General features: G+C 37.6%; 1 protein-coding gene across 2 annotated transcripts in view; it reads left to right on the top strand.

The window, feature by feature from the left end:
• LOC110445678 overlaps positions 1–23,691 on the top strand; it is a 56,649-nt gene that overhangs the window by 31,057 nt on the left and 1,901 nt on the right. For both annotated transcript variants that reach the window (XM_021490427.1, XM_021490426.1), the window contains 2 exons: positions 20,434–20,519; positions 20,870–23,659. In XM_021490427.1, the coding sequence (XP_021346102.1) occupies positions 20,434–20,519; positions 20,870–21,096 (313 nt within the window). In that variant the 3' untranslated portion in view covers positions 21,097–23,659. The remainder of the gene's footprint in view (positions 1–20,433; positions 20,520–20,869; positions 23,660–23,691) is intronic.

The following is a 23,691-nucleotide window of genomic DNA, read 5'->3' as shown; positions in this document are numbered from 1 at the left end:
ATATGTTTACGGTCAGACTGTCTTACATTGTACCATGAATTATTATAACATAAATGTTGCTACATGTAAATGATTATTTGAACAAGTCAGGCGAATGCTAGCGCATGTGGTATATAGTGTTTAGCATTATGTTATGACGTGTATAAGGCAAGTCGAACGAACGTTATAGGATATTCAGATATTCCCTGAACCAATAGCCGCAACATTTTATAGCAAAGAACCCAGAACCTTAACGTATCATACGATGCAGAAACACAGCTGTCCCCAAAATCGAGATGGTTGTTTATCATCTTTATCTAAATCGAGTTAGAAAATTTCAAATTGTATAAAGACACGAGGTTTACCGAGTGTCTTTAACAATTTAAAAATTAACCAACGAGAGTTTGGGGACATCTTTTTCCTTAAGCGTTCAGATATTGTATCTAGGAAAGCATGTGTTTCTTTTGTTAATACAATATTCCTGTTCCGACCAGGGAAACAATTTTATGAACTAGGACGTCGCAATGTAAGATGACGTCGCCATACATTGTTACTTGACGTCATTATAGGAAGATTGAACAATGACATCGCGTCCAGAGTGTAACCCACAAGTGAAGTAACCAAAATGTTAACGAACATCAAACGAGTCGGGAGGGAGGAAACCTATAGTGGCTGTGGGAGAAACACGATTGTATGATTACCATATGAAAAGATTTATGCTACCGTCTATGGTAGTTATGTATCATTACTGCCCCAGCAGTATACGTTGTTAACAGAGTTCATACGTTGCCTTTGTTTTATTCTAACGTATATCACGCGCAGGTCTTACATAAGATGGCATACATGAACGAGAATCAAATGTACAGTTGAAACCTTAGTTCGATTTTGTAATAAATAATGTAGAGATCTAAGAAAATAGGAGTTTTCATCGTTCCGGACTAACTTTAGAGAGGTACTGTGAAAGTGGATTTGCCTGGCTTCGTGGACTACTTAATTAAGGCATGCATAGCAATGTTATTTTGATCATCAAGCATGGAGCCTCTCACTCAATAACACCAGGATATGCGCCAAGACCATCCTTATGATATGATGGAGTCGTCCTTAGAAATGGAGAAAAAGTACTCACATTGAGAAGGTGCCTAACTTAGCTGGATAATTATGGCAACATTGGTCATGCTTGAAAATTTAATACCGATACCATCATTCAATAAATTCGCCATCATCAGTGAACACCGTCGTCAAATGATCTGAACTGTTCTTAGATCGATTATTTATGGACACTGTTGTTATGTAACCTTAGGTATTGAATGACTGCATCATCAGCATACACAATGGCCATATGACCAAAACTGTTTAAAGACCCAATCAATTGAAGACACCGTCGTCTTATGACTTTAACTGTTGTGTTGGCCATAATCAGTAGACACCGTCGTCATATGTCCCTTAGCTGTAGTGTGGCCCCTCTATTAGTGGACACCGTCATCATATGTCCCTTAGCTGTAGTTTGGCCCCTGTATTAGTGGACACCGTCATCATATGTCCCTTAGCTGTAGTTTGGCCCCTGTATTAGTGGACACCGTCATCATATGTCTCTTAGCTGTAGTGTGGCCCCTGTATTAGTGGACACCGTCGTCATATGTCCCTTAGCTGTAGTGTGGCCCCTCTATTAGTGGACCCCGTCATCATATGTCCCTTAGCTGTAGTTTGGCCCCTGTATTAGTGGACACCGTCATCATATGTCCCTTAACTGTAGTGTGGCCCCTGTATTATTTGACACCATCGTCATATGTCCCTTAGCTGTAGTGTGGTCCCTCTATTAGTGGACACCATCGTCATATGTCCCTTAGCTGTATTGTGGCCCCTCTATTAGTGGACACCGTCATCATATGTCCCTTAACTGTAGTGTGGCCCCTGTATTATTGGACACCATCGTCATATGTCCCTTAGCTGTAGTGCGGCCCCTCTATTAGTAGACACCGTCATCATATGTCCCTTAGCTGTAGTGTGGTCCCTCTATTAGTGGACACCATCGTCATATGTCCCTTAGCTGTAGTGTGGCCCCTCTATTAGTGGACACCGTCATCATATGTCCCTTAGCTGTAGTGTGGCCCCTGTATTAGTGGACACCGTCGTAATATGTCCCTAAGCTATAGTGTGGCCCCTCTATTAGTGGACACCGTCATCATATGTCTCTTAGCTGTAGTGTGGCCCCTGTATTAGTGGACACCGTCGTAATATGTCCCTAAGCTATAGTGTGGCCCCTCTATTAGTGGACACCGTCATCATATGTCTCTTAGCTGTAGTGTGGCCCCTGTATTAGTGGACACCGTCGTAATATGTCCCTAAGCTATAGTGTGGCCCCTCTATTAGTGGACACCGTCATCATATGTCCCTTAGCTGTAGTGTGGCCCCTCTATTGGTGGACACCGTCGTCATATGTCCCTTAACTGTAGTGTGGCCCCTGTATTATTGGACACCATCGTCATATGTCCCTTAGCTGTAGTGCGGCCCCTTTATTAGTGGACACCGTCATCATATGTCCCTAAATTGTAGCGGGGCCCCTCTATTAGTGGACAACGTCATCATATGACCTTAGCTGTAGTGTGGCCCCATCGTCATTGGGCAAGGTCGTCATGTAACCTTAGCTGTTGAATTGCTTCTGGCCTCAACTGTTGTTAATCCATAGCAAAATATGCCAAAAGATAGATTGTAGTACAAACTTAAGGACATTTATATAGTGCTCTTAAATTGATGTCCCCTTTCAACGCCGCGAGGTCATTCCAAAGTCTAGACACATTTGTCATAAATACAATGGATTTTGTAGCTTTTTAGTTTGATTTCTTAATTGAATTTTGCAATGTCAGACCTAGAGGGAGGCATACGTATTTAATGGGGAATGTGGCCAATGTCATATATCTCAGCGAACCGTTATTGCTGGGTCAGTCTCTTGATAAGGTGTTACGTGTAGATACAATAATGTATCAGTCCTCTATATTCAACGGAAAGGAAATCGCGTGTTAATTTGTTATTGATGTAACTGATATGTCAAACGTAAGAGAGAGTTGGGCTCGGTTGTGTATACAAAATAAAGTGCAGTTTGGGTATAGAAGGGCACACAAACGAACCATTCTTTATTCCAACTCCCATCCATACTCCCGGCGGAGTCCGAACTGTGAAGAGTGTGCGTGTGAGCCCGACATTTGATGCGTAAAATTACATTACAGATCAGCAGGCAATGATGAACTTGTGTATAAAATGAACATTAACCGTCAAATAAGCATCAGCGATTCTATTTGACACGGAAAGGCAAAGTGTAAAATGTTGCTTAATTGTCTTTAACAGTGGAGTTTCATTTTATTTTCGAATTTTTAAACGAATTAATTACAATGCATTAATCAACATTAAACAGAACATATAAATACAATATATTATTCGGTCACGTTTTGTCGCTGCTGCACATAGAAGAAAGTCTACAACACCAATATAGTTATAAACACATTCTTTTATCCACGACGCATTCGGAAAAAATGTTGAATTTGATTTGTAAACAATCATTATACTATCTTGTGAATCGTTGAACATTTTATTTTATTTAGATTGCATATGCTCATGAACCTCAATAATATGTGATTCAATTATATATTTTGTATTCCCCATATCACCACAAAATGTTTTCTAGGTAAATAATGAAAATCCGAACAAGATCATTTTAAAAGTGTCTTTGACCTCATTAGATTTTAACACACAATAGCCAACTTAATATTTAATACATTTAAAAGATAAATCAGATTCTGTAGGAAGTACATCAAAAACTAGATATAATTCTTGTAAATGTATAAGCTATTCTTGCAACATGATCTTTTTTAATATTAATCCGAATTATGTAGCATGTTTCATTTAGTTGCCTTCAGATATATATCATATTCATTAAGCTTGCTTGCCATTTTAACTTTTTTAAGGGAACAGGCTCGTATTGATGATGATAATTTCTGTCAAACGCCGTAATCAATCGTGATATTTCGCCTGGTTTAGGACTAAATCCAACGACATGATTTGAATATAAACATGTGACGGAAAAATCCGAACGATCTCAAAGCAGAAAACAGCCTCGCTTGAATGTTTTCTTTTAAATACTTTGATTATAGAAGATATGGAACGAGATCTGATACAAAAAAAAATCACGTATAATGATGAAAGAAGGAAGGGTTTAAATGTAGTCGTATTAAAACGTAGTGAGGCCTCCGTTCAAAATTCAAGTCTTCCTTTCGGATACAAATTGTTATTTATCCATTGAAACATAACAGTGGTGACTCTCTTACAGTAACGTATGTTATACATATTATATAACACCCTCCGCAATAATCAGCGTTTAACATACAAAATTAAGACGTAAGTAATGTAGCTGGAGCGTTTTTTAAAAACATAAAATGCTTGTCCTGAAAATTGAAAAACAAACTTCCATATTTTTTTTATCGCTATCACAATTTGCATAACTATTGTTGACGAGCTCTAGAGAGCTTAAATGATGTTGTAAAAACACGTGGATCATCTTATTTCTGTATTTCATAATGTTATCAAAATGTGTGCCTTATCCTATTACTGTATATTAAAGGCAATACGATATGTTTAAAGCAACAAGCAGTAGGGACAGCGAAACCCTTGTTAGTTATATTATATTGACCATAATATGTCAAAGAATCAGTGTGCCTATATAAAGAGGATTTTCTATTTACACGAAGATAGTGAAAGTACAGTTTTTGTCACATGAACGGATTCCTGTTCGGTTTCCGATGTGTAACATTACTGAGCTGTACTGTTGCACTGGTCGTGTCTCAGTTCCATGTTTGAGAAGCATCAGGGTCGTCACACCGAAAACCGCGCAATCAATATAACAACAATGGAGTTCCGTTGTACTTGTACTCGGAGGCATACGACTCTCTTTTAAGTCGCTTGTTTCTTACACAAAACCGAATTGTGCTGAATCGGAAATACAAAGAGGCGATAAATGAGTCTAGAAAAAGCGAAATTGATTGCCATATCCAAAGGTCGCCTTGTTGGTAAGACTGGGTCAAGAAATGTTTCTTCTATTTACAGTTTTGTGTATAAGAATAACAGACAAATCAATATATTACTGAATAAAAAAAAACACAAAAAATACATCAGAGCATAAACATACAAGGACACTATCTGAACTTAAAAAACACGACCGAAGACACATCAAAACTAATGAACAGCCATCATCCCCAGCTGACAAAACCTGATGTTTTTCAAGCGTTTTTGTATTACTTGTTGCGCACATCAAATGAAGCTAGATACCGATTTTCCGTGATATTTTCACAATTAAGTAAGATATGAAGATTTTTTATTTCGTAATTCAACCCACTTTGAAAATCATTACAGCATGTATAATTTCCATGATTCAACTGAAATATGTCGATTTTTGCTGATAAGAATAATAATCAAATAGACAAAAAAAACTTACCAAATAAGAAAACCAATACCGAACTTCAAAATAAGACGTTGTATATGAAGCTGACATTTGCTGATGTTAGGTGCGGCGTATCGCTCTGTCTGAATCTCTCGAGATTCTACTAAACAAATTACAATGAATTACATAATAACACGTATCCACGAACCACACACAGCTATTATCGGACCACACAGGGATGTTTACTTCATTGTCACGTGCGATTTCGAGATGTCTGCTTGACAGGGTGACATCTTAGCTGGGTGGTAGAGCACGCCATAGTTTACCGTGATGATTATTCCGGGAACTATCCCTGTATAAACCACAGACGGTCAATCCTTAACTGTGCCGCTATGTCTGTATACGGCAACGACTTAATTACCGCACAGACTCCATCGTAAACACAGCGTATGGTATTAAGTAAATCTTAAAGATGAGGGGTATGTGAGATTGGTTAGTTATATATCTGTACAAATAAGATACTGAGACTTAAAAGAGTCTCTGGGATTTTCTGTATTTCGCGATATTATTAGAATGACCTTTTTTCATGAATTAAACATTACTTATTACGATACGGATAGCAGAGTATAAGAGGATGTCTTTTGCATTTTCATACGCTTCAAAATCCCATCTCGATTATTTGTAAGATTATACTGCACGATGCCACGCACTACTTTTGAATGTAAGCTGGACGAAGCCACTTAATATTTTTGTATGTAAGCATAACGAAGCCAAACGTATCTTTAAAATTTAGATTAACGATTTTAGTTTGGTTTGGTTTTATATTGTTTAACATACTATCAACATCTGAGGTCATTTAATGACGTGCCTCCATGTGTGTTTTGTGTGCGTACATGTGTGTATGAGTGCCGGATACAGGGTATGTTGGTGTACTTGCCTCCTTGTGATTACGCGGATCTGATGCCGACTTTATAGTGCTATCTCACTGAAATACCATGCCGAAGGCACCCAGCACATCATTCTGCCCTGTCATATTATACTGACAACGGGTGAAGCAGTTGTGGTCATTACCCATGAAGCTGAACGTTAAGCGGGGAATTACAAGTACCTTTTTTAAGGACTTTAGTATGCCCCAGCCTGGGGACAGAACCTATTGCGTTCCTTACCTGGGAGATTGCTCAACATTAAAGCCAAAAGTGAAGTATTGCCTAGTAAGGCGTTAGTAAATGAAATAATGTAGAAGTAGAGAGAAAGATTAAGATCTCAAGTATTCCAAAGGGGGCAGCAGATTTATTTTGGTCGCTTATGAGTCCCCTATTAGAGGGCACAAAAGTAAATCCCCATTTCTACAGGAGGTTCTCACATTAGTCGCCTCTTATGATATTTTTGTCATGATCCCCGACCTGCAGGGGTGAACTCGTTGTATTAACGCTTAACGACACTTCGAAATATCTTTGTATGTAACCTTTACGAAGCACGCATTATCTTTGTATGTAAGCTTTATGAAGCCACACAATATTTGTGTATGTAAGTTTTTGGAAGCCACGAAATATCTTTGTATGTAAGCTTTACGAAGCCACGTATTATTTTGTATGTTAGCTTTACGAAGCCACAACATATCTTTGTAAGCTTTATGAAGTCACGCGATATCTTTATATTTAAGGTTTACGAAGCCACGAAATATATTGTATGTAAGCTTTACGAAACCATGAAATTTCTTTGTATGTAAGCTTTACGAATCCTTACAATATCATTGTATGGACAATTGGCCTCTTACAGTTATACAACCGATTTATTGGCAAATTTTTGTTTTTCAATTTAGTAATCCGCTTAAAAAGCTTGGCATTTGGAAGTTTTTTGACTACATCTTAACTTTACGACAGTTAATTTCAATAAAGGTTCATGTTAAATGCATTAAAAAAAATCATGTTCTTATTCTTTGATATTAGATTTAGCTGGTGGTATTTATGGAAAGTTCGGAACTTCTTTGATATTGAAAAATAACCAGAACAATGCACTTATTTTTGAAGGTGAATCATTCTCAATTCAGCCAATCTTTGAAAAATGTCTCTGGAATGTGTCGGCATATTGACCTTCAGAGCTGGCCTCCACACTGTATGCCACGGTGTAGACGCCTGTAATGTAATAAGATGTGGTAAATTCCAAGAAAAAAAGAGTTTGCTCAATCCTGAGATATTTTGACATGTAAACAACTGTATAAAAGTTTCACATGCATTTTTAGTGTAATTCATGTCATTGTTTTGTGTTATTGTTATTTTTCTGATGAATGATAAATTGTGTAACCTAGCACGGAAAAGCATGTTTGCTTAATTGTTAACTGACCAAGACAGCTACACAAAGTGCTTTTCTACAAATAAATGTCACTCACTGTTTAATCCTCGCAATTCGCCATTAGTTCAAAGTGCATTTTAAGATAACATTTTAGTAAATAGAATATGTCAAGTATATATACACATGTCTGTTTTTGAACGAGATCGGGAAGAGACCGTTTTCCTCACGTTCAGTTCGTAGCGAACGCTCTTACGTAAGCTTCAGATGCGGCCTTCCTGAGTGAGCTAGATTTATAACACGTCCACAAACAAAATCTCAGTCAAAATCGATCAAAACCTACCATAGAAGATCTCCTACCCCGCGAGGCAAACCATTTGCCAATTCGGGAAACAGCGTGTGCACATATTCCACGAAGGAGGCTGACATTTGTATTTTGAATTCGATTCAATTCTTGTCAGCTTGACAACAAAAATATCAATTTTTGTTCCGTATTGTTTCTGTTTCTGTTTCTTTAAGTATTATGTTTATTTTGTCTTTATTTCTTGATAATTTAATCTTGCTTGTAGCAAGCATTTTCATTGGCTTGAAAATTGATGTTATCAGCCCATAACGTTAAAAATATGACGTCGTTTGTAACGTCACTTTTGATTGGACGATACAGCGGCGTAATAATTTCTAAGAGAAAAGAGTCCATCAATAAAAGTGGATTTTCACAGGGATTGTGTATAGTAGATTAAATTATAAGGATTGACTTGTATATATTGTTTATGTTATGGAGCTACATGCATAACACAAAACACCGGAGTGACTCTCATCATAAACCGCTCGCGGTATATTTAAAGTACACTCCGTTTATTTGCGTTATATTGCCATAACATGAAAAATATATTCAAGTTAATCCTTAAATATAATTTAGTTTTTGCTATAAAACGCAATATCATATCCTGCAAAGTATGGGACGAGTGTTTTTTTTCATCGTTATATACAAACCTACAACTAACATAAGCACGTCATATTAAGCAGATCATTTGGGGTCAATATTTTTAGTAATAGAACAAATAACTTTCAAACCTATTGTATTTAATACATTTAACTGAAATCAAAGTGGTTCCTCCTCCTCCTCCTCCTCCTCCTCCTCAGTGACTTTAAGATCTTAGTTTTGACCAGTATACAATCACTTTTAAAAATAAACGTTAAATATATTGAGGTGCCAAAAAGGAAATGTAACTATCGTTTAAACATACATTGCCTTTGAGATAGGACCATAACTAATCTATACAATATAAAGTTCTTTTGCTCGTTTTGATTTATTCCATGTTATTTCTATACATGTATTTCAAATTCTAAACAATAAATAAACAAACAAACACCGGGCCCGTGTATTCTTTAACCTACCGTTTCTGTCATGTCTAAGCTAATACATTTGTATAGGTTATCAACCGTAGTTATAATATTTTTTGTATCTATTCATTATAAAAGTTTAACTTTCGAGGACTATACACTTGATTTCTCATTGCAAATCGAACAATTCCACACCGCGTACAGTTTAAAGAGTAACTACACGAACATCTCCACACGCGAAAATGTCCACTTTTACAGTATACAATAACACCGAATACGGAAGCCATATGTTTCAACCTGAGATATTTTGTAATGCTGAACAGCACATGCTCCTTATATACCCCTTTATGAGGTTCCAATCTGCTGACTTTGAAAGAATTTGTTGATAAGTCAGACTCTTTTGCCACATAGTGTCACTAAGTCCTAGATGGACGACATTGCCATGTAATGAAGGATTTGTTTTTACGGTTGAGGCTTCCTGTATTTAATTACTAAATTTTCTTATCGAAATTCCCAACGATTTTTCTACGAGATCATTCCTGTTGATCAATTTGTCAAAGAAATTCAGAATAAGAACAATACCAATAACATTGTTTGTTTTACCTTCGGGATAAAAATATAGGCTTTTACTATTTTCATCATTAATAGCGTTCGGCTTCCAGTCAGCTGAAGGAATATGCTTTAACGCTGGCATAAGTATTCAATAGTACTAGTTTTCCTTGTTTTGTATTCTGTGTTATGTAATTGTTTCAAAATTGCCATGCGTACTAACGAGAAAATATGACAAATTGCATTGTCCAGAGAAAATATGACAAATTGCATTGTCCACACCACTCCAATCTGATTAAAATCATCTGTTACATTGCTCCGCCTGAACATCTGAATGTGCCGCGGTCAGGGTCACGTTCAAGTGACCTTTAGATGAACCAATCAGAGCCGCGCTGGCAAATGTTGCCAGCGAATCGGAATATCATGGTTGATAGATAAATAGCGAGGGGTATCGAACAGATTAGTTTTCCAAAACAAATATGGCGGCGGGAACTGACGTTTCTACCACGCCAAGGGAAACGTACCCATTGGGTAATAATTGCGTAGGCAACCCCGCCATACAGTCTTTCTTCTCTAATAAAGCTTCGAATATCTTTTTCTGTTCGGTTTCAGACGATCAATCACAAATAACTTCAGAACTTTCGCATCATTCTCATCAATGTCCGCCATATTTGTTACAACTCCGAGCGCCCTTTTGAAAGGGGGTCTCTGATTGGTCAAAATTTAATGAGTATTTATAAATATAAAGTTCACCTGAACGTGACCTTGACCGCGGCACACTCAAATGTTCAGGCATAGTACGAAGTTAACGAAACCATTTCACATATGATTTTAATCAGATTGACACCACTCCCGCTATTTCTTCTTTGCTTGTTATACAAGTAATGTGGAACACAAAAGGCGTCCAAAATGGGAACGGGGAAACATGCCGATTATCGGTTCCGTTGTTTGATGCCACTGACAACTTAATTATATTTACAGTTTATCACACTGTTTTCAGGGTTTTGCCTCGAGAACAATTTTCTTATCGCGAGAACGTGGATAAAATCAATAGGCCAACGCAGGTTGACTTGTTTTTCAGTTTGTTTGTGTGATAAACTGTTTGTCATCTATATACTACTACCTTTTTTAAATACCACATTTTAGAACTGACTGGTAGACTCAATGATCATCGAGATCCTCGGTCTGTGACAAACAGAAATAAAAGCTTTCCGGGGAGGAATACCATGAATCTTAAAACCATGTAGAAAGATATTTTTAAAACAATGCTTTCTCATATGAACATTTACGCTTAAATTGTTATTATTCTCACATCTTTTTCATAACTTTATCATTATTTGTTTGAAGATTGACTATTTTCTTACGCGGATATCCTTTGTGTGAATACCATTTCCGGTTTAGGACGTCATCTGGCGCGAGCATATGTAAATTATTGATACATCAGATGACATATAGCAATAGGCCGAGCCTATAAAGTCCTCTCAAATTTCCTGGGTTAATCAAACAAATACAGAGATGTTAGAGGATACTCGTCAATTGCTTCAGCGCTGTGTAATCCCACAATGACTTCCTGTGAAAACGAGCAGTGCTGCAGTAAATATACAATCACTTCCTGTTTAAAATCACGTCCTCTGTAAACTAGCAATTAGTGGTTAGATGTACAAGCACCGCTTGTTAGACAACAAAGGAACGGAGCAGAATATACTTACTTCCCATGTAAACGAGCAGTGACGGATCACATCGAGCAACGCTCTTTCTCCCCGTGGAGATTAATATTGATTTAAATGCGCTTTCGCTGCAGCTTGAACTGACAAAACTTTCACATTCACACATCTTAACTAAAAAAGACACTACATGACTTCATTGGAACAATTCCAATCCTATTTAACACGAAAACTGTTCAGAAGGACACATTTGGTTTGTATTTTTACTGATAAGGTATTGTATAGTTCTGCTTTACTTATTGCCTTTCATTCCCTCACTTGACGTTTAAAAGCGTTTCCTGTTTCTGTTTATATGCATTATAGGTGCATACCTACCTTCGCTTTATGCGTATTTAATTTGTATGTTAACAAGTAAAATTATTTAGATGAGATATTTTCTCCTTTTTTTAAACTTAATATAATTAACACTTATTTTTCAAGTGCATATATCGTCGCGCTATTATCTTCCCTATTGTATTTATTGACTTGATAACCTGTTGGTCACACAGTCGCTCCATTGTACACGAAATTTTCCACGGAAACCTATATTCTTCGTTTACTGAATTGAAAGGCGATTTATGTTGGTTTCCTTCCGCATCCAGTTTTAATTCCGTTTTGCTTGGTACGATGAAATAGTCAGATGAACATAGAATAGATGCACTGATCGTAATTTTGTGAGATATTTACCGTTGTGTACTTTCTTCTACAGCTGGTGTCGCTTATATTGTATTTTTTGGCGCATCCGCCGTTTTCAATATTCTACCCTTTCTGAGTGCGTTAAAGTGTACGTTAAGAATATTACATGTCAAATTCAACACACCACATGTACATTGTTTCTGATTTATTCCCGTCGTCCTGTAATCCTACCATAGCATAATTATGTTATTTCCCTATTCTGTTATCTCTAACAACGACTTAATGACAATAACATGGCCACCTGCCTATTGCTGACGTTTGCTATTGGATTGCATACTGCCTTAGACATGTTCTGTGTCTGTATTATACAATATTTGTGATAGCAAACGCTGTTGGTTTGGGTAGTAATATCTATGAATTTGATTGCATCCATATCGTACGGTGTTGAACCTGACTATAGTCATGAATTTAACTTGATGTCCTTAATCACCCTAACATTTTTTCAGGAAGGCTAAACAATGTATACGAAATACGAACTGACGTAACATTAAAATCAATAACACCGACTTGTGATGGGATAATAATGAACGTGATCATTTGTCTATACGATAGCTCATTACTCTGGAAACCCTGTTGCGCATGACACTTCTTTTGTCCTTGGGGAACACACTATGGAGTCCCGTGTCTTTTTACCGAGCCATTAGCCTCGATAAACGCTTGTAATGACAACAGACCGCCGAAACCATTCTCAGTCATATGACGCCCTCCCTATAACAGACCACATCAAACCAATCTCAACTATTTGTCCGCCACCTTTACAAAAGACGACTGTCGAAACAACTCTCTGTAATATGTCCGCCATCTGTATAACATACCACCAAAACCATTCTCAGTTATATGTCCGCCTTTTTTATCAGTTATATATGTACAAAACATTTAAGTAGGAATTCTGCAGGGGCCCACATTAATCACCCCGTACAAACATTTCCTTCGATAGAGCAGGCAAAGTCTTTTCATATACCTACAGGAGTGGTTTAAAGTGTGAGTAAGCCTGTAGCCGGTTACTGACGCAGGATTATTGCGGTAACGACCTGTATGGAGATTCGCGTATCTAAAAGCTCATAAATTCTGTCCTGGTCATATTGTAAACATAATGATGTATTTACTGGCAATATTAGCTCTGTAAAAATAAAATATGTATTTATGTTTAATACAAAAGAAGAAACTAATGACACTCCCTTCCTGAGAAAATCCTCTGTAAAGATAATGATTAACTCTTTCCCGGCAAATTGACAGCATTTCTTTATTCTTCACAGAAGATCATCCTAGTTAGGATATCGACACTACTGTCCTTTTCGAGACATTAACTGTCTAATTGTCCTAGTTGACGGCACTTAGTGGGAGACGAATTAGGACAGCCCTATCACGTGCTTACATTAGTCACGCCTCCACCATTTGTCTTTGCCACCATGATAAATGGCCCTCAGTGTACTCAAATCGCGGGGAAATTTCCACTGTCGTCATTCCGTGCTGGTGAATGGAATTTTTCCGTTCTTGTTTTTGAGATCGTTTGAACATAATATTAAATCGAGATAATGGGCGCAGTTAACTTGTATGGATGCTTTGTACTCGGCGCTATGGTATATTTTTTCCTCGTTGCGTTACATTGTAGGCAAAAGTACAGACAATCTTCTGCCATCATTGATTTACTTGTATAATGTGCCGTTTAGCAGGAAGACTCATTTTTGGTCACGTTTGTATTTTCCATGGTTTCTGCCATATTATCGTGTGTTGGTATCTGAGGTTCGTAGCTGTTTTCTATCAAGCTGTTTATTTTTAACACAATGGTTCCTTCCTCCCCTTTACAATGAAATTGTCGTTAAATTCTATGAAGAAAGTTAAATACATGCTATATCTACGCTGTTAAAATAGTAATTTTGCTGTTTGCTTTGTATCAACAGACAACATGGGTGTTGTGATAGAGAAGGCACGCAAGATGTAAAAGAGAAAATGTTCTGTTTGAAATCGAGTTGGATTTATATTTCACTTTTCATTAACGTAAGAGGAGACTATTTTTCGAGTCTCTTGCAAACTCGGGCACTTGATGACACTACCACCGTGCTATTGGGTAATAGAAGAACGATGTTCATGAACCCCGTCACTGCGTAGTGATAAACGTTTCCAATACCCCGGTGTCTCTGGGAAGGGACGCTGATTAACAATAACCCGTGTCACTGGGTAGCGATATAAGTTTCAAATATCACTGTGTCACTGGGTAGGCATGCCTATTCTCATTACTCCCGTGTCACCGTGTAGAAATATTGATATCACATATTCTAAACCCAAACCCCATCCACCCCACGTGTCACTCGGTAGCAATGATTTCCCATATCCCCGTGTCACTCGAAATGGGTAACGATGTTGGTTTCCAATACCCCCGAGTCACTTGGTAGCGATGGTGGTTTCCAATACTCCCGAGTCACTTGGTAGCGATGGTGGTTTCCAATATCCCCGAGTCACTTGGTAGCGATGGTGGTTTCCAATATCCCCGAGTCACTTGGTAGCGATGGTGGTTTCCAATATCCCAGAGTCACTTGGTAGCGATGATGAGATCCAATATCCCCGAGTCACTTGGTAGCGATGATAATTTCCAATATCCCCGAGTCACTTTGTAGCGATGATAATTTCCAATATCCCCGAGTCACTTGGTAGCGATGGTGGTTTCCAATATCCCCGAGTCACTTGGTAGCGATGGTGGTTTCCAATATCCCCGAGTCACTTGGTAGCGATGATGAGTTCCAATATCCCCGAGTCACTTGGTAGCGATGGTGGCTTCCAATACCCCGAGTCACTTGGTAACGATGATGAGTTCCAATGTCCCGAGTCACTTGGTAGCGATGGTGAGTTCCAATATCCCCGGGTCACTTGGTAGCGATGATAATTTCCAATGTCCCAAGTCACTTGGTAGCGATGATAAGTTCCAATATCCCCGAGTCACTTGGTAGCGATGGTGAGTTCCAATATCCCCGAGTCACTTGGTAGCGATGATAATTTCCAATGTCCCAAGTCACTTGGTAGCGCTGATAAGTTCCAATATCCCCGAGTCCCTTGGTAACGATGATGAGTTCCAATGTCCCGAGTCACTTGGTAGCGATGCTAATTTCCAATGTCCCAAGTCACTTGGTAGCGATGATAATTTCCAATGTCCCAAGTCACTTGGTAGCGATGATGAGTTCCAATGTCCCGAGTAACTTGGTAGCGATGATGAGTTCCAATATCCCCGAGTCACTTGGTAGCGATGATAATTTCCAATACTCCCGAGTCACTTGGTAGCGATGATGAGTTCCAATACCCCCGAGTAACTTGGTAGCGATGGTGAGTTCCAATATCCCCGAGTCACTTGGTAGCGATGATGGTTTCCGATATCCCCAAGTCACTTGTTAGCGATGATGGTTTCCGATATCCCCGAGTCACTTGGTAGCGATGACGGTTTCCGATGTACTTGTAACTAAACGTTTCAGATAGAGTCAAAGTGTTCATCTAAGCAAATGTTTTTTCTGGTGCAGAAAATGCATATCATTCCTGAAGACCTTTCTTTCCTGTCAAAAACATTGATTGGATTCATACTTTGTGTCCGTTTCTTTTGTTGTTTCCTGGTTGCTTGTTCTGCTGTGCTCGTATCGGTCTTATGTACCTATTCAGGCAAAATGTGACTTTTAATAATGGACTTGACATAGATCTACATGGCGGGTGTTTGTCGATGAAGCATAAGACGCTTACACTTCTGGAACAGCTGGTCTAGTTCTTCTTGTTCTTCTTGTACTTTTTCAAAAGTCTCCTTTTAAATCTTTCCTGTGTTCACCTTTTGTCCTAGTCTTACCGATCTTGAGATCGAAGTATGGTTTAGTTGATACAACGATATTCTCTTTTTTTATTCAAACTTGTTCCAGGAGCTGTGAAGCAAATATGATTGTTTTTGCATTCATACAAAGTAATGGCCCAATTTTAATGAAGGATAGAGGAAAATCAAACTGATTTAATTTAGTTGATTCGAAACTCTAAAGCAGAAATTGTAACAAACACCTCTGGCATTGTTTCATATATCAAGGTTATAGTTAACTATACTGAAACATTCAGTGTTTCATTATGAGAGATATAATAATTTAGAGCTATCAGAAAGTAGGAGAGTGAAAGAAAATATCGAAATATCTCGTAAAAAATAAAACAAAAGTTTTAAGGTAGCGTTCAGGACGAATGAGGTGTGATATTATGAACTTTTAAACAACCAAACTATACTGTTATTGCCCAATATGGAATAACAATAACTGCGGTGCCTTATATCTCAATTATCAGCCTAATCCCAGACAACACGATAATTTGGTAAACCGCGAGTAGCACGCCACCTAATATGTTTGTCTGGTAATATAACCGGAAGCTATCGATTATCTTTCTCTGAACACTGACGTTAATGTAATTTACAGCAGAAATATTACCGTAGTATCAAAAGGCAAGAATAACGTCTGATGTTTGATATTGGCGACATTGTGATGTGAAAACCAAAATATCGGCTGATCTTAACACACGCTACTTAAACATGTAACTATGGTGAGAATATCTTTTTCATACACAAACCTAAAAACTCTCTCAGATACATATGTCGGAAACAAAATATGATTTGAAATTTACAACAACAAAAAATGAGATATTAAGTGCAATATAATTAATGTGTTGTTTCCTGATCAAAATGTGCCGTTGTTGTTCTATTTATTTTTCTAACCGCAAAATATTAATCTTCTCTTATAATCTTTTTTGACCCAATGACCTCGTTATGCGGACTTGTTAAATAGAAATTAAAATGGTTACTTGAATATTTGTACACTTCGTATCAAGTTGTAATAGGTACTTCTGCTATATTGTATTGTATGAGTATAGGACCCGACTACTGTGGACCTACATATTTCGAAGCTTTGTATGACATTGACAGTATACTAGTATGATCTCCTAGAATATTCACGGGTCTCTACTCTATGGCTATGCTGATCTTGGTTCTTGTATCTACTGTTTTCCTGACAATGACATTTCTCTACACGTATGTCGTCATATGACCTATACCTTGCTGCTATCCCAACCTTGACTCATGTCCTCTGTATAGTTTCATGTATCTACTTTACTGTTTTCCTGACCTTGATACCTCTCTTTACACTCGTCTTATTAAACCGTTGTATACTGTCATAGCTATAGTGTCCCTGGTGTTGATATTTCTCTGTATGCACATGGTCTTTATACCTATGTATGGCTTCTCTTATATAAGCTAGTGTTGTCATTTTTATTATATTTTCGTTATGTTTCTCTTAACACACTGTTCATATGGTCTCTGTGTTGTTGTTTCTTTCCTGACTGTATTGACTCTTTTGACACCCGTCGTCATTAGACCTGTGTATCGTGCTTTACAAAAGTGTTGCTCCTGGCAACTGTAGTCACCTGACCTATGTGTTGATTGACTACGCCGAACAAATCTTTGTTTCGTTGCTGATCAGTGATACGTGAAAGACCACGTTGCATATTGGCTCCATATTACGGGACTGGAAAACGATCTATTGATGTACCAGCATCAAAGCTGAATCTATTATATATCGTAATGCTGACGCCCACTGTCTCCATAGCGTTGGTTAATGTAACGAACAGCAGCATTATACTTAATATATAAAACAAAATGCTGGTTTGGGATCATCCGATTTCTGTTGGTTCTCGTTACTCATATCATTCTCATACCGTGTCGCTAGCTCATATGTCAAATTAACTCAAAAGATTGTGCTATTGGCACTAGTACCGTATACCAACAGATGTATTCTATATGCTTTTAGACCACTGGCTTCCGGCTTAATAGTCAACTGACATGTTTAGAACACTGGTTTCGAGCTAAATCGTCAACTTACAGTTTTTAACCACTGGCTTCCAGCTTATTTGTCCACTGACAGTTTCAGACCACTGGCTTCCAGCTTATTTGTCCACTGGCATTTTAAACCACTGGCTTCCAGCTTATTTGCCCACTGACAGTTTGATACCACTGTCTTCAAGCGTATTTGTCCACTGACAGTTTGATACCACTGGCCTCCAGCTTATTTGTCCATTGACATTTTTTAACCACTAGCTTCCAGCTTATTTGTCCACTAACAATTTTAGACCACTGGCTTTCAGCTTATTTGCCCACTGACAGTTTGATACTACTGGCTTCCAGCTTATTTGTCCACTTACAGTTTCAGACCACTGGCCTCCAACTTATTTGTCCACTGACAGTTTTAGACCACTGGCTTCCAGCTTATTTGTCCACTTACAGTTTCAGACCACTGGCCTCCAGCTTATTTGTCCACTTACAGTTTCAGACCACTGGCCTCCAACTTATTTGTCCACTGACAGTTTTAGACCACTGGCTTCCAGCTTATTTGTCCACTGACAGTTTCAGACCACTGGCCTCCAGCTTATTTGTCCACTTACAGTTTCAGACCACAGGCCTCTAGCTTATTTTTCCACTGACAGTTTTAGACCACAGGCCTCTAGCTTATTTTTCCAATGACAGTTTTATACCACTTTCCTCCAGCTTATTTGTCCACTGACAGTTTTAGACCACTGGCTTTTAAGTGAATTGACACTTTTAGACCACTGGTTTCTAGCTAAGTAGTCAAAAGTCAGTTCCAGACTATAAGCTGTAACCAGTGTCAACCGACAGTTGTAAGTTACTAGTTCCGATCTTTGTCGTCAACTAAAAGTTTTGGCTACTCGCGCTGGTCTAAATCGTCCAAGCCTGGAAGCTATGGAGCGGAATCGGGAAGGCAATATACTACGATAGAAATATTGGATAAGGATACGACGAAATCAGGAATAATATCAATAGCAAAATCAAACAGATGTTCTTTACCGACGACTTGTCAATCGATGACGCTGTACACGATATAATAGGTCATTCGTGGGTTTATGAAACTATTTACGTAATTTTGATACTAACTTATGACGTAACTATTAATTATTTTGTTTCTGTATTAGATATTATTTTCTAGTTCCTGGTTATCGAAGTAATGTCTTTGGTCTTTGGCATCGCCTATGGTCAGTACCGCAGTCCTCGGACTAATATCTAGGCCAATACAGCAGTCACCGGACCCATATCTTACTTAATACAGGAACAGACCAATCAATAATTCTATATTACTGCAGTTGAAGCGTCATGACATATTCAATTTGCAATCAGTTCATTAATTTGGATCATTGCATGACGTCAGTATCTGTGTCATTTAAGTGACGTAACAGTGACAGTATGAGCCTTATGTCTCATGAATTGATTAATAAACACTAGGAAAATGTATTTTCGTCCATTTAAGGACTAGTCAGCGGTTAAACAGTAGAGGTCAATATAATAGAAATCTTTCTAGAGTATTTTCAACCATCTGCAGAAAAACAGCAAAAAAAGAAAAATGTCTGAAATCATTTTATGACGTAACAAACATATGAACTCTTGACAACAACAGACGTTTTATTTTTAAACAATTATTTCATGTTAACCGACCACGAATAAATTCCAGCTATAAGGTTACGGCCAAATTCGGGGACTGATAGTCTACCAGTAGCTAAAAGGTTACGGCAAAATTCGATGATTGATAATCTACCAGTAGCTATGCTATAAGGTTACGGCCAAGTTCGGGGACTGATAGTCTACCAGTAGCTAAAAGGTTACGGCCAAGTTCGATGACTGATAATCTACCAGTAGCTATGCTATAAGGTCACGGCCATGTTCGGGGACTGATAGTCTACCAGTAGCTAAAAGGTTACGGCCAAGTTCGGGGACTGATAGTCTACCAGTAGCTAAAAGGTTACGGCCAAGTTCGGGGACTGATAATCTACCAGTAGCTATAAGGTAAAGGCCAAGTTCGGGGACTGATAGTCTACCAGCAGAATCAGTCACCTCATGACAAATAGTTCTAACTAGAAATGAAATTAACAAAAACCGCTTAATTTTTAAATTTAGGAAGTCAAAGCACTATATGGCCATTTTATCGAATTAAGACTCATCAATAGTACTTAAAACCAATGGAAATCGAAGTCTAAAATATTTCTGAACATACATGTAAGTAGAAATAAAGCAAATAAGGGGAATGCGCCTATCAAACCCTTTATTACATTACAAAATAGTACCTGTTGAAATCTGTTGATTTTTTGGCTAAAATATTGTTTCATTATTCGTTTGTCTTATTCTGTGATTTAATTTACAAATACCGTTTTCCGACCTTGTGATGTAATCAATAGTGTTGTTTGAGTATAAAGATTCGTGTGACGTAATCAATAATATTGTTGTGTGTCTGTTGTATTCTTCTAAATTAATCTGTGTTATTATTCGTTTGTCTCATTGTGTGACTAAATTAATGTATAACGTTTTCCGACCTTGTGACGTATTTGATAGTGTTGTTTGTGTATGTACATTCGTGTGACGTAATCAATACTGTTGTCGTGTTTTAGGGCCGCCAAGTTCCTGAGAGAGTGCTCCAGCAGTCGAGTGATCGCGGTGCTCGGATTTTTTGTGTCCCTGCCAGCCTTCCTCATAAGTACGTCTACTTCTAAAATACACACACAATGTATATCATTCATGTACGCTAAACATTTCATTGCAGTAAGACGCTTATTATGAGGAATGTTTCTTTAAGCAATTTGTTATCGAGTTAATTATGTCTAATTTGCTTATGAATACATAAGTATGAATGGTATCTTGAAATGTATCTTGTGCCCGTTCCTCTTATCAGTGTGACACTATACCCCTTTGCCTTGTATCTCTCTCTTTACAGTAACGTTGACACACACATTCAATGTTTTGTGAGGCAATTGTACGATTTAATTACCTCTCATGTCTATATCATTGACAAGGACCTATCTAACCTACTACTGATTTTTGTTGTAGCGCTGATACTCTTCGTGGTGTTACGGCTGGACTCGACACCCGCCGTCACTGCCACCGTCATCATGTCCATCGGAGTCCTCTTCGGCATCCTCAGTGTGATGCAGAACACCTACCACTGGCACTACGAAACAACGCGTGCTACAGATGGACTTCCGGTCTACGACACGAATTTACAGAACTCTCTACAAGAACGAAAACAAAGAAATGAACTGAATACACTCGTTTGATACCAGGCTTTCAGTTAGTTCGCTTATCGTTGCTGTATAATACAAATGCTCAATTACGCAATGTAAGATGTTTCTGTCCTGCCCAAATTGGACAGTACGCATTCACTTCCGGAACCGGAAATAGTTTACACACATGATAAATAAATGCTGCACACGTTTGATGATGCAATATTAGTGTCAAACGGATTGTTTCTGTTTAGAGTGCCCTGAATAGCTGTCGATGCGACAGTAAAACGGTCACATGCTTTATCAGCGAATATTGTGTTTCATTGATAGGAATATGACATGGAAACCAACCATTAAAGATATTGTGTTCATTCGACGTAAAATCTTAATGAAAATATCAGAACGAACGGTCATGCATTTGCCTATTTTTGCCATTGATATCATAGAAAAGCTTAACTTTGTTGAAAAAGGTGTGACTGTTGACGACAGAAATGTGTCTGTTCTTCAAACAGTACGCATTAGCGATGAACAGAGCTCCGAGTCCGTCTGCTATCGATCGGCAGCAGCACACAGCCCAAACGTTCCATGGATTCCTGATCCTCATTTAGACATATTGCATATCTTGGTAGAATTGATGTGTTTCAGAGAAATCCAGTTTGTTAAGTGTCATAAAAATCAGATTTAGAACAAACCAGTAGCAAATGATCTAGTGCTGTTATAACAATGCATGCATGCATTTTTTGTAAGTTGTAATTAATGCATTTGGAGAGAGAAAAATGTTTCGCTACGATCAAATATTGTTTATGCCTGTAACATCTGGTTATTTACACGGATGTGCATAGCCAAAAAGTCAGTCAGTAGTAGAACTGTTTTTGAATTTTTGACAAAACAAGACAAAGGAAGCGTTTTGTGCAATATACACCTTGTTCCGTAGGAGACATACTTGGAGATAGTGATCAGTATTCGTTGAGTGAAATTTGACTTCAGAGAGATCCTTAAGCAATATATGTTTGAGTTGTGTGTTGATCGGTTTAAATTTGGAAAATTTCGAGAGATGCGTCCATAGTTATCGATTGAAATCCTAAAAAAGGTTTTCTTAACAAAAAAGATGAAATGCAATTCGAATTAAGAAATATGTAAATATGAGATAAATGCGTTACATTAGATTATACCAATATGATACTATATATTAAAACAGTCCACGTCATGACTATCATTGCTAAGAGAGCTAATAAATTAACACGTGGTAATGTAAAAGCATACACAGAAAGCTATCGAATATGACCTGTTACTTTTAGCTTTAAGCTTTATATTGAATCGATTTGAGTTGTCTTTTGTATTCGACCTTGAACTGTAGACCGAGGTCGTCAACTGAATCATTCGACCATGAACTTGAATGTCCCGCCTGAACATTTAACCTTCGGTCTTAAGATGTAGTTCATCTGTTTAACTGATAGATAATTCGACAATTGAACATTAAATCAAAATTAATTGTAGAAATAAAAATTGGGTAGGGTATTGAAATATTTAACGTTCATTTGTCAAAAATGAGTCATTGTTGCAAATCTTTTTTGGATTGTCAGATTTTTTAAACTTTAAAGAAATTATGAGTTCCTTAATTTGTAAGTGTTTTAATAATATGCCATAGTTAAGCATATGTAAACTTGTTTAATATGTTTGATGGGCTGCAAATTGCCCACATGTGAATGTACGTATACTTTTGTTTCTACAATACTCAATGCAGATTTCAATAATATGCAAAGAACGTCATAAATAGCATCGATTAACATAATGCATGTTTCTAATACTTTTTTCTTTTTCTGGGGAATGTTTTTGTACATTTATACAAATTAAAATAGTTTCTTTTTGCACTTGTTACACAGATCGGCACATTTACTGACAGATCTAAGATAATTAGTTTATTTTGTACCAATAAGACTTGGATTAAGTTCATTTACACCACCGGTAACATGAATGTACGGTTGATGGAGTATTCGCTAAAATTAAATGTTTTTATGGGAGAGTTAATCCCTTAATACACCTATCATACACATAGTTTACACTAACGATATACGTAATACACAAAAACCATACACGTAGTACACAATAACGTTGTACGCACACAATTACCATACAAATAGTTCATAGTGAACTACTAAAATAATACACGTAGTTCACACTAACTTTGAGGTACATGAAGTACACACTTACCATACACACAGTACGCAATAACAGCACACGTAGTGCACAATTATGGTATACATGCACCATAAACATACAAGTGGTACATACTAACCATACACGTACACACAAGTACACATTGTTAGGCATGCACAGTTAATCATGAACCCTCCAATCGTATCAGTTCACAGTCATTACTGCCTGCTGCTCTATATTAGCATGTATTACATACTTACTAATAAATACGGGTTTTTTGTATAGGCGATACGACACAATTGCTCTAACCCATATCAGCCCTCGCCGTATCACACCCCACCCTCTCCGTATCAGACCGCAAAACCCGAATCACACCCCTTTTGAAAACTTTTCGATTTTCAATTATTTCAAAAGAAAAATAGATCATAAGATAGTAGATCATTCCGTATTTTATTAGTAAGTATGTAATAAACAGAATAAAACATGCCTTTT

The sequence above is a fragment of the Mizuhopecten yessoensis genome, unplaced genomic scaffold (genome assembly GCF_002113885.1).
Source record: "Mizuhopecten yessoensis strain PY_sf001 unplaced genomic scaffold, ASM211388v2 scaffold2329, whole genome shotgun sequence".
NCBI classification, from domain to species: Eukaryota; Metazoa; Mollusca; class Bivalvia; order Pectinida; family Pectinidae; genus Mizuhopecten; species Mizuhopecten yessoensis.
The sequence above is the reverse complement of the archived record's forward strand: the minus strand, read 5'-3'. Positions and strand labels throughout refer to the sequence as shown.